At 38.7% G+C, this 14,307-nt stretch overlaps 1 protein-coding gene across 6 annotated transcripts in view; it reads right to left on the bottom strand.

The window, feature by feature from the left end:
• The window catches only part of tsnaxip1 (translin-associated factor X interacting protein 1), a 59,630-nt gene that overhangs the window by 14,757 nt on the left and 30,566 nt on the right, over positions 1 to 14,307 (bottom strand). For 5 of the 6 annotated variants that reach the window (XM_043707079.1, XM_043707080.1, XM_043707075.1 and 2 more), the window contains exons 10-13: positions 11,296 to 11,363; positions 8,103 to 8,231; positions 6,897 to 7,055; positions 2,329 to 2,438 (exon numbers count right to left, since the gene is read on the bottom strand). In XM_043707079.1, coding sequence (XP_043563014.1) covers positions 2,329 to 2,438; positions 6,897 to 7,055; positions 8,103 to 8,231; positions 11,296 to 11,363 — 466 coding nt within the window. The remainder of the gene's footprint in view (positions 1 to 2,328; positions 2,439 to 6,896; positions 7,056 to 8,102; positions 8,232 to 11,295; positions 11,364 to 14,307) is intronic. The other variant, XM_043707078.1, reaches the window with a different exon arrangement.

The following is a 14,307-nucleotide window of genomic DNA, read 5'->3' as shown; positions in this document are numbered from 1 at the left end:
ATCATGGATGGCAGTTCTATGAAGCTAGCAAAAGAAAGCATAATATATTTTTTTTGAAACCTGATGCTAGCAGTGGCTTTTGCCAACTAATTCTTAAATGAAAAATCAAAACTACTGACAATGTTCACTACATTGTTTGGAAGATAATGGTTTAATATTTAATCTGTTGACATATTAGCACCCGAAAATGTTCAAGAAACCATAGCAAACATCCTAGAAGGACTAGAGCAGTCAAATAAATTGAACATTCATTTTCTAAACTTATACAAGAATTGGCATTGCCCAGTAAATTACATATTAATATTCTGGGGCAGGGACAATAAGGAGTGGAGCTGAAAAAACAATTTTTCAATGGTTAAACAGCAAGTGATATAATTAGGAATACGCCATCCAATCCCTTCATAGACTACCATTCTTTGAGGTGAAAGTGAGGACTGCAGATACTGGAGATTAGAGTTGAGAGTGTGGTGCTGGAAAAAGCACAGCAGGTCAGGCAGCATCCGAGAAGTAGGAAAATTGATGTTTTGGGCAAAAGCCCTTCATCATTCAGCACCACACTCTCACTACCATTCTTTGAGAATGAAACTGATTTGCAACATAACTCCCTTATCCCATATTCCTTAATACGTTTGAATACAAAAATCTATCAAGTTGAGCTTTAAAATACACAATTTTACAAAATTTATTCATGAGATGTGAGCATGACTGGCAAAGGTGGCATTTGTTACCCTATTCCTAAATTCCCTTGAGAAGCTGATGACAAGCTACCTTCTCAAACTGTTTCAATCCATCTAGTGTAGCTACACCAACAGTGCTGTTAGGAAGGGTGTTCCAAGATTTAGACACAGCCACAGTGAAGAAATTCTATTTCTGGATGATGCATGGTTTGGAGGGGATCAAGTGGTGATAATCTTATGTATCTGCTGTCCCTATACATCGAAGTCATTTACATTGCAAGTTATAAGTAAGACTTTTGCTGCAGTGCACCAACTGTTGCTGCCTTTGTACATTGATGGTGATGAACAGAATGGTTAAGATTATGGATAAGATGGCAATTAAGCAAGCTGATATTTTTCACATGGTGTCAAGCTAAATTGATATCATGCCCATCCAGATAAGTGGAGAGTGTTCCATCACATTCCTGACTTGTAGATGATGGGCATATTTTGGGAAGTCAGGAGAGGAATACTCAATAATATGCCACAATATTTATAATGGCAAGCTCAGTTAAATTTATGGTCAGTGATAACCCACTAGATGTTAATGGTGAGAGATTCAGCAATAAACGTAGAATTATACAGTACAGAAAAGGCCGTTCAGCCCATCATGTCTGCACCAAACAAACTATGCTAAATCTACACTAAGCCTATAGTCTTGAATGTTATAGTTATGGACCAAACCAAACTCCTTCAAAATATATTAAGATGGTAGACCTGACCCTTATGTTTTCTTATTTTAAAGGTAAGTGCAAGGCAGTATGTTCTGGATGCAGCATTCCTGATGAAGGGCTTATGATCGAAACATCGGCTCTCCTGCTCCTCGGATGCTGCCTGACCGGCTGTGCTTTTCCAGCACCACACGTTTTGACTCTGATCTCCAGCATCTGTAGTCCTCAATTTCTCCTTGTATAATTGTTGCAAAATGTCTTTATTCTTGCATCATAATTATTGCTGACACACATCAGAACATTCAATCGTAAAACAATCACACATAACATCATAAAAACTTGAGCACAGAATGAGGCCAGTTGACCTGTGGTTTCAAAAACAGCCATCAAGCTTAATCTGACCTTTTAGGTTTTTATGGCTAAATACCATATTAAAAAGTGCATTTACTTATTGAGTCATCAGAATACCCAAGACAAGAGAATTTTGTCTGTACTGATTGATACATTTGGATTAGTTTTCACTTTTCAATTTGTCTTTTTTTTAAAATCATTCTTCCTTTTTTAATCTTTGCCTGACCAGATGCCTGCAGTTGAAAAGGTCAGCTGACAGCCACCACTGGCTAGCAATGCCTCATCTTCGAAGTCCAGTTGTAAACATTTTCATCATCCCCACCTTCTTCCCAGTTTGCAGCCACTGTTGTTGGAGATTGTACGGTTCCCTTCCCCCGAAAGGAAGTTATTTTGTGTTAGTGTGCTTTGTGTCTGTACTCCACTGGATTAAGTGCATCAACTTTGAGAGGGCAGTTAAGTTTCAGGCTGATGATCTTTGAGACTCGGAACCACGCAGCTAGTTAGGGGTGTACATGTTCTTTCGCCCCACTTATTGCACCATTCATTTGATTTCCCTGGGCAATTTAAATGCAAGTTTCAAGAATGCTGACCTGAATTCCTGTTTAGAAAGAATTCCCTTTCTGGAGGTGTCAGAATGATTCAGTTGTTCCAGTACATGTGCAATATGTTCAATCTGCCCATGATATACACTTTCATCTACCTACAAAAAAAAGGAAAACACAAGTCCAACTAGGCAGAATACTATAATATCTTAGCAAATTATATCTCAAATCTTGGTCAACAGTTCAAAGTGACTAATTTTCTTGCATCCTATGTTTGATGAGGGTCTTTCTTGCAATGATAGATGTAATGAGGAAATAGCCAGACAGGGAATTACAAAAGCATTACAGAAGTCCTGTCCCCTAATACTGTGCAGAGTAGTAGAGCAAGAATTTGTTACTTTGCTTTCTCATTAGGTTTGGAAATATACTAGTAAATGTTCTACCTGAAAAAAATTACATTCCTTGCATTCTTATTAATGTTAAATTCCATTGGCAATTTGTGCCAAAAAGAGATGCACTGTAAATTGTGAATCTTCATTGGATGCTGTCTGACTTCACCACTAATGTTATAAAAGTGCATCTATCACTTAAATGCCCTATGATTTTGACAAGATTGCTCTATTTGTTTATTAATTTCATGTTAATCTCAACATTTTATGGGAAATTTAATAAGTACAGCACAAGTATCTATTAATGCAGTTGATAACTGACAATAAGCATCTCTAACATCGAAAGGGAGCAATAATAAGTCTTGTCTCTCATTCCGTCAGACTGTGAATTATTGTCAGAGATTTAAAAACATGCTTTAAAAACCTCTAACTCTTCGTTTTTGTCTTTTTTGCTCTTATTCCCTCATTGTCACTAGATTCATAATCTAGAGGCCTTCGCTAAATAATGCCCAGGAGCTTGTGTTCAAATCCTACCAAAAAGCTGTTGAAATTTAAATTAATTTAATAAATCTGAATTCCAGGCCAGTATCAGGAATGGTATCCATGAAAAACCCATCGGTCTCACTAATATTCTTTAGGGGAAAAAAAAATTGCCATCCTTTCTTGGTCCAATCTACATGCGACTCCAATCCCCCAATAATGTGGTTAACTCTTAACTACCCTTTGAAATGAGGTAAAAACAATAACTGCAGATGCGTCGATTTCGCTGCTCATTGGATGCTGCCTGAATTGCTGTGCTCTTCAAGCACCACTGATCCAGATACCCTTTGAAATGGCCTAACAAGGCAATCAGTTCAATGACCTTGAAAGAGAACTTTTTTTTAAAGAAAGAAAATCCAATCTTTCTTTACCTCTTTCTTTGTGTAATTGATATAATGTTGAATTTACCTGTTCTAATTCACTCTCCTTCGCATTCAAATGCACCATTTGTATTGTTAAACAAGTGTCTCATTGACCTTGCTGTGTTGTTATCAGCCAACTTTTAGTAGAATAAAAAATTAAATAAAACCATACAGGGATCAACCTATTAACTTGAAATGCAAAGTTTTTAGTCCTTAATTTTACTTTTTGTTGTCCTTTATATTCCCTTCATTTCCTTTCCTTGTATTTGTCATAAATTTAAAATATGCCTAAGATAGTCTCTTGGTTTCAGCAATGCTAGAGCCTTCCTCAAGTGGATCTACATCCTCATGATCAGGAATTTATTAACTGCTAGAAATTGAGGGGTTGGAGCTATTAAAAGGAGCTTTGATTAATTGCTGTAATGTAGTACAGACTGCTGCCGCTGCACATAAATAATGGAAGGAATTAATTTTTAAGTTTGTGAATAGGATGACAGTCAAACATGAGGTTTTGTGGTGAATGGTGTTCAGCTCCAAATAGTTTTGGCGCCGCATACATCAAGCAAGTGGACAGTATTAAACTATACTCCTAACTTGTGCCTTGTAGATGGTAGACAGGCTTTGGGTGGGTTACTGACCTCAAAATTCAAAAGTCTGTATCTGGGAGTTGGGCAGGTTTTGAAGGCATAGGATGGGAGTGGAGTCAGTGAGCTGCTTTTGGTGGGTGGGTGAATGACAAGGGATAATGAATGACGAGATAGCGTGAATGATGGGGTGTGTGAAATCAGAGAGTGATTGGAGTTGGCTGACTGAGTAGGGGTAGTGGTGTGTAGGTGTGTGTGTTTGAGAGAGAGAGGAGAGAGGATGGAGAATTTGAATGCTTGTGTGTGTAAAAGTGAATGTGTGGGATGTCTGGGTAGATGTGAGTGTGGGAATGACTGCACAGTTTGGGACAGTGGATGAGAGACTGGAGGCTGAATGGATGAGTGTGAGTAAGTGATTGCAGGGCTGGTTGGGTCGGGGAGTGTGACTAGAGATTGGGTGGGTCAGTGATTGCAGGAGCTGGTAAGTGAGACACTGACTGGGGCAGAATGTGAGTGACCAGGATGGTTGTTGCTTGAATGAGAGAGTGACTAAAATGGGGATTTGGGTGATGGGTAAGTCAGACTGGAGGCTGGGTGGGTGATTGACTGTGACTTACTGAGACTGGGTGGGTGACTAACAAGCTGAATGGGCGGGCAAATGAATAAGTGTCTGCTTAGGGAGGTGTGGCGAGTTACTGATTGGGTACTGGAAGAGTGGATATTTGTAACAAGAAGGATGCGTGGGTGAATGAGGGGGAGCAAACTGGACATTCCTAGACAGCTCCTCCTCCTCCTCCCTCTTAATTCCCAAAATCTACCCAATACAAAAATCTACCTACATACCAGGCTGGGGCAAATCAGCCTGCAAGGAAACCCACGTCCATGTAAATTCTCCTAAGGCAAGTTCAAAGTGTGCCCACCAGGCACAAACCAAGATCAGTGTTAACTAAATCCAACTCTTTGGCTCACCCTGGTGCCCACCCCATTCCCTGGTGATCAAACTCTTCTTTCTTTAGCTCTGCCTCTTAATTGAAAAGGACAAAATAGATTACTTACAGTGTGGAAACAGGCCCTTCGGCCCAACAAGTCCACACCAACCCGCCTAAGCGCAACCCACCCAGACCCATTCCCCTACATTTACCCCTTCACCTAACACTACGGGCAATTTAGCATGGCCAATTCACCTAACCTGCACATTTTTGGACTGTGGGAGGAAACCGGAGCACCCGGACGAAACCCACGCAGACACGGGGAGAATGTGTAAACTCCACGCAGACAGTCGCCTGAGGCGGGAATTGAACCCGGGTCTCTGGTGCTGTGAGGCAGCAGTGCTAATCACTGTGCCACCGTGCCACCCACTGTGTCACCGTGCTACCCACAATGGTCAATTTATTGCTTTGTGTTTATTTTGATAAAATTCAAGTTTATCTACGTGCCAAACCTCTTCTTTCTGAAATATACTCACTGGCTACCCGTATGAAGAAAAAATTGAAATGTGGCCCCCACCACGTGAAATAATCATGGAGTTAAAAGGTAACGTAATGGAGGTTTTCAACATGATGAAAAATTTCGATCAAGAGGATAGAGTAAAACATCCCTACTGCGAAGGGGTCAATATTCAAGCCACTGATGTAAGATCATTAACAGATCCAAAACAGGAGAAAGAATAGTATTTCTTTCACTCAACGATGAAAGCTCTACTTGAAAAGATAGTGGATTCTGATTCGATAAGTACATGTCATTCTGCTATAATGTGACAGTTGTGTTCCTCTATAATCACGCGCTATAGAAAATTGCGTTGTAGAACATTGCTAATAGAAAATTGCTACATCCGTTCAGTAGAAAGTTTGCATTATCCAAACAATGTCCACAATTCGTCAATTGTGTTATAGCCAACTTACATTGAAGAAACCCGCGTTATTGTGGAACGAGTTTTAAAAGGTAAGCTAGGCAGATATTTGTGGCTGAGGAACTTAAGGTTATAGACACAAAGGAGCATAGGATTAAGCGCAACAGCACTTTAAGATCCAGCACAGGCATAATGAATGGAATGTCACCCCTTTGAGCTTCTGATCCTATGAAATAACCCTCCTTATTCAAATGGCAAAAGAAATGGATGCAAGAATAGGCACTATGCTGATAGTCCAGAAGCTCATGGTTGTTCTTTGATTTCAATTCCACTTTCTTCCCATCCCAATATCCCTACAGTCCAACAACCTCTCTCTATCTCAGCCTTTAAAGTACTGAAAAATTGAGCATCCAAAACCCTTTGGAATAGAGATTTCTAAAGATTGACAACCATCCAAAGATGCACAATGCCTCCTCATCTCAGACTTAACTAATCCAATAAATGAACCAATAATCTTTTGTGCTGTTGAAACCATCATTGGCATTCCTATGCTAACACCAATGTCATGTTAAACTGATTAAAAGAAAAAGGTGTGTGCTGCCAAAATTCCTTAAAATATTCTCTCTGGTTGTAAAGAAAAACAGCTTTATCTCTGCATCTCCAGAGCAGTACAGCTGAGAGTACAAATCCAAGAATTCGGGGAAATCAATACTACATCCCACCACTCCTGTGGCATGCTGTGTAGATACTGCAGCAATGAACAATTAAACCCTGTTAAACAATGAGTGTATCGAGTCATTAATGGGAGGTTAACAAAAAATCCATTTAACTGTTGTATAAATACTATTTAAAATTCTGTTAATTTTATTGAATAAGAGAAGGCCAAACTCACAATTCCATTGAGAATACTGAAAAACAAACTGATGAATTCATCTTTCTGATGGTTCCTGCAGCCATAATAAATGTTGTAGGCCCATAGCAAGGCAGAGTCTCCATACTTCTTCTGGAGGAAGTTATGGAAAAACTCAGGAAGGCTGGACCTTGTCCCACTCTATATTTTGGGGGAAAAACAATAATTAGATTTTGTTGAAATAAATTTCTTTATAGAAATAGGATGCTCTACAATAGGCATAATTACATCTTGATTATCAGTAGATGTAAAATAATTTGTTTTGTTCATGGAAGTTTCTTTCCATTGCATAATTATTAGTCTTCAGGAAATTGATTAATATATTATACTAGCATGAAAAGCTATAACTTAGCATTTTTTAAAAAATCAGCTCAATGTTTTTATATCACATTTGACTATTCTCTCATCCTACTTTGTCCCTACCGACTTTCCATCATGTATACTGCCATTGAATAGCAAATATAAATGGGATTTCTAGTCATTTACTTTTTCTCCCTAGTCCAGGCCATTTCCAAATGTAGAATTTTCACAGTAATACGTCAGTTACATCAGAATGTTGGTAGCTGCACTCACTATCAGCAGTGGGCATTGGGAAACATTACCAACATGAATATTTTAACTGGAATCAGCTCATGTAATAGAAACTACAATTCAGCCTGCAGTCTCCCTATCTGCAGTTACATGTCCACTGAGATTTGCCAAATCATTGGAATACTTAAAAAGTGATTAAGTGCAATAGGTAGATGATCCTTGAAGATACACGATAAATCATAGAGTAAGTTCATGGTTGGGAGACATTCAGCTTAGCACCAGTAGAAAAGTTGGAAACATATAATTTATGACAGAGGGCACTACTTTCTGACACGGAGACTGACCGGTGTTTTGCAGAATACTAGCATGCTTATAGTGCACAAATAATATAAATTCAAACCCAGTATCAATGTGTATGACATGTGAAACTGACAAATTTTTTGGCTTTAGCATGTATGAGTATACAAACTCCAGCTCAATTGATGAGTTGCTAATATTTGACTGTTTTCTTTATTTATTGCATTGTTGAAATCTTTTTAAAAACGTTATCCCAAAAAAGATTCCATTGCTAACCTTACAAATACAAATTACCTCTTTTGTAGGAATTAATATCATCTCTGAAAATGTCACTGCTGGGATTCTAAAGAATATACATACCTGGAGATCTGCTGCCATCTTTTCTTTCCAGACTTCTTTAAGAACTTTGGTTATGCTTTCCTTGGCTAAATTCACATTCTTGATTAGACCATCATGACGCAGATATGCAATAACATCTTCTCCAGTACCCTATACAAAAAGTCATTTTGTTTATAATTCAAGTTTTACATTTAGATGAGACATTAAATCAAATCCCTGTCAGTCCATTCAGATGCACATAAAAGATCCCTTACAACTAGTTTCAATCCAGAACATTTCACAGAATTGCTGCAGTGCAGAAGGCAGCCATTTGGCCTATGATGTCTGCATTGGTGATTCAAATGAGCATTTCATGTCATGTCATTTTCCCACCTTCTCCCTGTAACCCTGCACATCCTTCCTTTTGAAGTTAATAGTTTAATTCAACTTTGAATGCTCCAATTAAACATATACACTGACAGTTAGTGCATTCCAAACTTAACCACTTGCTGCTTTTTCCATAGAATAGATTGGAATCCCTAGTGTGGAAGCATGCCATTCGGCCCATCAAGTCCACATCCTTTGAATACTGTAAAGGAAATGATCCTTGACAGCATTCTGGCAACAGTACTGAAGAGGTGCTCCAAATCTTCTTGTACCCTAGTGAAGATGTGCCAGTACAACTACAATACTGGCATCTACCCAACAATTTGGAAAATTGCTCAGGCATGTCCTCTACACAAAAGAAAAACAGGACAAATCCAACCTGGTCAATTACCACCTCAACATTCATCAGGAAAGCGTTGGAAGCCATCATCAACCCACTGGCACTCAGTTTGGGTTCCACCATGTCTACTCAGCTCCTGAGTTCTTCAGAGCTTTAGTTCAAACATGGACAAAAAAAGGTCTGAATTCCAGAGGTGAAATGACTATGACTGACCAGAATATCAAGGCCACTTTGGACAGTGTGTGGCATCAAGGGGTGGTAGCAAAACCAGCGTCAGTGGTAATTGGGGGAAAAATAAATCACTCCATTGGTTGGAAACATAATTAGTATGAATGACAATGTTTGTGGTTGTGGTTGCTGCAAGTCAGGCATCTCAGCTCCAGTACATCAGTACAGGCATTCCTCAGGGTAGTGTCCTTGGCCCAATCATCTTCAGCTGCAGCATCCCTCCATTTTAAAGGAAGTAGGAGGAATGTTCGTTGATGATTGAACTATTGGTGTTGAATATCATGTAATATTCGAGACTTGACAAACAGTGAAGCAGTCCATGTGGAACTTGGCAAGTCCTGTATGATATCCAGGTTTGTGGTGACACGTAGCATGTAATATTCATGCCACACAAATGCTAGGCAATGATCTTCAGCGAGAGAGAATCTAACCATTGCCCAATGACATTTGATGGATTACTATCACTGAAGTCCCCCACTATCAATATCCTGGGGATTATGATTGACCAAAAACTCAACTGGACTAGCCATATTAATACTATGGCTATGGAGGCAGGTCAGAGACTAAGAATGCTGCAGTGAATAACTCATTTCCTGACTCTCAGAGCCCATCCACCATCTACAAAGCGTAATTCAGGAGTATGATGGAATACTCTAAACATGCCTGGATGAGTGCAGCTCAAACAAGCCTCAGTAAGCTTGCCATCGTTCAGAACAAAGCAGCCCACTTACCTAGCACCATATCCATTCCCTCCACCACTAAAACATAGTACCCATCTACAATATACAATGCAGAAATTTACTGAGGCTCCTTAATCAGCATCTTCTAAATCAACAGCCACTACCACAAAGAAGGGCAAGATCAGCAAACACATCTGAATACTACCACCTGTAGGTTCCCCTCCAAGCCACTTACTGTGCAGACTTGGAAACAAATTGTTATCCCCTCCGTGTCTCTGGAACGTAAAGCTTTCCCATCAGTACTGAGGGTCTACCTATACCAAATGGGCTGCAGCAATCCAAAAAGGCAGCACAACACAATTTTCTGAACAGTAATTAGGAATGAGCAATAATTGCTGGCCCAGCCATTGACACCCACATCCCATGGATAAATGAACAAAACAGAAAAAAAAAGACTGTAAAGCACTATGAAACATGCTGCAAGTACAATTCCTTTCCCAAGTCACTAGAATTGATTCCTAGGACTAGCAATTTTAAAATTTACTTTCTAGGAATGCTGGTATCACTTTCAAAGTCAGCATTTATTGTTCATCCCTTATTGACTTGAACAGAGTGGTTTGCTGGACCATTTCAGAGGACTGTTAAGAGTCAAACATAATTCTGAGGAACTAGTGTCACATGTAGATTAGACCAGGTAAGGACTGCTGATTTTCTCCTGTAAAAGGACATTAGTGAACTGAATGGTTTTTCTGACAAAATTAAATTTTCTGTTGCCATACTGCATTTGAATCCATGTTTCCAGAGCATTTGCTGGAGATCTTGGATTCAGTCCAGTAGCATTTCATTCAATCATTAATTCCCCACTGATTGAACTTCACACTCAATAATCTGATTATTTCCTCTACTGTATACAATCTCCTCTTTGCCTCCCAAATCTTTTCCCCCCTTCCCCAGATTTCTCCAATGCCTGCAACCTTCTCTTGTTCTGCTCATTCACTGTAGCTTGTACAATGATCTTCTGTAGTCTCTCCACTCCATCATCATCTTCCAAATCTTCTGAACTCTTCAGTCCATTGCCTAATTTCTACAGCTCCTTCTACAATATTCTTCCCTGCTCCCTCAACCTTTCTAATACCTGACTCTTCCATTGCACTCTAATCAACACCCTGGTGCCAAACACCTATCCTCCTAATAGCCAACTAGTATTCCACTCAAGCTCAGGTTGTAAATTTGCTCGCTGAGGTGGCAGGTTTGTTTTCAGATATTTTATCACCATGCTAGGTAACATCATCTGGTGAAGCACTGGTGTTCTGTTCCACTTTCTATTTGTGTGTCTTGGTCTGTTAAGATGGGTGATATCATTCCAGTTCTTTTTCTCAAAGATTGGTAAATAGGGTCCAAATTGATGTGTTAATTGATGGAGTTCTGGTTTGAATGCCAGGCCTCTAGGCATGCACGGGAATTCCTGTAACAAATCATCTTTTCAATGGCAAATGTTTCAACTGAAAATACAAATCAGCAATCTTTAAACAAGTATGCAGTTGATTTGTATGCATTGTATCCCTACAATGTTATTAAGCAAATGACTACTAGCGCATACCAGTCCCTCAAAGTAGTCTTCATCAGCTTCAATTGGACTATTTTCCAACTGACTTAACGAGAGGCCACCTGTTCAAATTAAAAGTGAAAAAGAAATAAACAATAATAATTTTAAAACTTTAGAAAATAACCCTTTGAAGAAGGCAGACTGTGACAAAATGTAGTTTACAATTTGTTTCTTCAATTTTCTAAATTACACATGGTTGTTGAAAACCAGTTTATCAGAAATTTATATCCCAGTTAGGTTTCTAACAATGTTGCAATATTATTGTAGTCAATAAACTTGAAAATAAGAATCTAAGGGAAAGATTGAATTTGAAGACAAATGTTTTGAGGATTTTCTTGAATATGTGTCTATATTGGTATATTTCTGCTTGCTAATGGTGTTGCCATCATTTTGAAATTTTTTATGTACATGACTTTTCAAATTTATATGTCAGTTTTAAATAAGACCATAAGGTATCGGAGCAGAGGTTAGGCCATTCAGCCCATCAAGTCTGCTCTGCCATTCAATCATGGCTGATAAATTTCTCATCCCCATTCTCACACCTTCTCCCCATAACTAAGTGACTTAGTTCACTGCTGAGGTTGGTAAGAATTTTTAAAAACTATTTAAGTATAGTATGTTTTTGCACAGAATTTACAAACTGTTTATTCTGTTTATAATGAAGATTTAAAGGATGATGATGTGTTACTTCTGGTGTCACATATTCAGATATGATTGGAATAAATTTGCTTGGGTGATTTAATTAGGTCTCAGGTAACGTGTTATTCTGCAACCTTTTGAAACATAAAGAGAATCTAATGAAGGCATTGAGTAGAAGCAATAACTGAAATGTAATTAATAAAATGTTGTGCGTTTCTTTTCATGGCAGCTATGAACCTCACTTATATACCAGGTTGTGAAAACATGCATTCAAAAGTCTCACCTACAAGAGCAGTCTAAAGCTGCTGCACATATATTGAGGACCTAAAGTATAAATAAGATCGAATGGCAAACAGTGACTTCAACTACCCACAATATCACGGTACCAGAGTCCTAACCTAGTGACTATGCTCTAAAATGCTTCTTTTTCAGTTCTCCATACACACTATTATTGTCTCCTTTAATTTAGTTTCCACTGTAAGACATCCTGCTTCCTAGGAGAGAAGGTTATGTTTGCAATTTTTCCCCAGTCCTTTGCCACTGCCATTCTTGTGGCATCATTAGGAGAAGCAATGGGAAAATCATGCTCTTCCTTCCTGTAGGGACATACCTAATCACAAATCTCACAATAAACTGATTGCAATTAAAAATTATTTGTGTAAACCTACATTGGACAATCTGGTTGAAAATATTGATTTCAACTAGAATTTATAAGGGAGAGCTTCAACTGAAAATCCAACTGATGTATCATTTCAAAATGTGAGAACTAAATTAATTTATTTCAGAATTATTTATTTTGTAAGTTTCAGGGTCCTTGATTTAATGACTCATCAGTACTACCAACACTAGAGTAGTACTAATGGTTTACTGTAAAGTTGCAGCCTAGATGATGGCCTTATGGTGTGCTCCGCTAGTTAGGCCTGCTTATCTTTGTTTAGTTTTTAAAAATATTTTACCCACAAGTGACTGGAAATTAGTTAATAATGGAATAAAGGAGCAATAGGGCATTTGGGGCTCAGTTTATAAGCAAAGAGACATTTTGCCCACTTTCAGAAGTTTTATTGCTGCATAGAAAAAGAAAGTTGGATAAACCCTGGGAGCCTCCCACAGTAGTCTCCTGTAGGAGGGGTGCCTTCTTGATGTGGAAGTCTCACAAGAGACACCCCAGTGGTAACAGCTGTACCAGCAACAAGATGCTTCCAATGCTCCTCAGCTGTACTAATACACACAATCCCAATCAATAGGGCCTATCTGCATGGAATGGCTTTTTCTCCAAAATTCAGCTAATCTTATTGAGTCACCCTCACATTGGCACACCAGCCTCAACTGTGGCTGTTGTGATACCACTTTAAGGGAAGATGCAAATAATGTTCATGTTATCGAGGAACCAGGAAGCAAAGCAATATGTGACCAGTAGTCTGCTAGTTCCAACAATTTCAGTGAATAATAGTAATTGCTGACTTTGTAGAGTAAGCTTGTTTTATCTGTATAATTCTTAATCACATGTATAATTCATTTTAATTTACATAATTTATAGACATCAAATAAATTGAATCTACTTATATAATTTATCAATTGTGTGTGCATGAGGGATCGGAGAGTTGGGTGTCAAGAAGCCAGTAGCACACCATCATTAGTTGCACTGCAAAACTGGTTTGGTTATTCTGGTAACCCTTGTGGCAGCCATTTGTTGGTGGCCACTGCTTGTAAAATGCCATGCCAGCATCTGAAAATCTGCTGGAGCTGGGTCCTCCCTTGTTTTCTGTCGAGCAATGGTTCTCAAACCTGAATTGAAAAATTCAGCCCAATATCTGTTCTGCGGCATAAGTTGCAGGCTGATTTGCGCAAAAATAAGTATCATTCTTCAGTAAAATATGGGGCAACGTATTCACTCACAGGATGAGAGCATCACTGGCTAAGCCAACATTTAATTTCATCCCTTACTGCCCAATGGACAGTTAAGAATTAACCACATTGCTGTGGGTCTGTGGTCTCATGTAGGCCAGACCATTTAAAGACAAAGATCTCTTCCTCTCAAAGGAGATTAGTAAATCAGATGGGTCAATTGACAATAGTTTCAAAGTCATCATTAGAATTTTAATTCAAAATTTTTACTGAATTTAAGAATTCCAACATCTGCCATGGCAGGATTTAAACTGAGCTCCCCAGACCATTACCTGGTTTGCTAGATTAATACTCTAGTCATAATATAGTCCAGCCACCACCTCCCATAGATAGCAGAAGAGAAAGTGGAAACGTTGTGGTACTTCCAGTAAGGTGAGATGGGTGTATATGTCCATAACATTTGAGAGTCCAATCAAAAGTACATAGATAAAGTAAATGATTCCAGTTTCTTAGCATATCCTT

This window comes from Chiloscyllium plagiosum, chromosome 17, assembly GCF_004010195.1.
Source record: "Chiloscyllium plagiosum isolate BGI_BamShark_2017 chromosome 17, ASM401019v2, whole genome shotgun sequence".
NCBI lineage: Eukaryota > Metazoa > Chordata > Chondrichthyes > Orectolobiformes > Hemiscylliidae > Chiloscyllium > Chiloscyllium plagiosum.
This window is presented reverse-complemented; position numbering and strand designations above follow the sequence as displayed.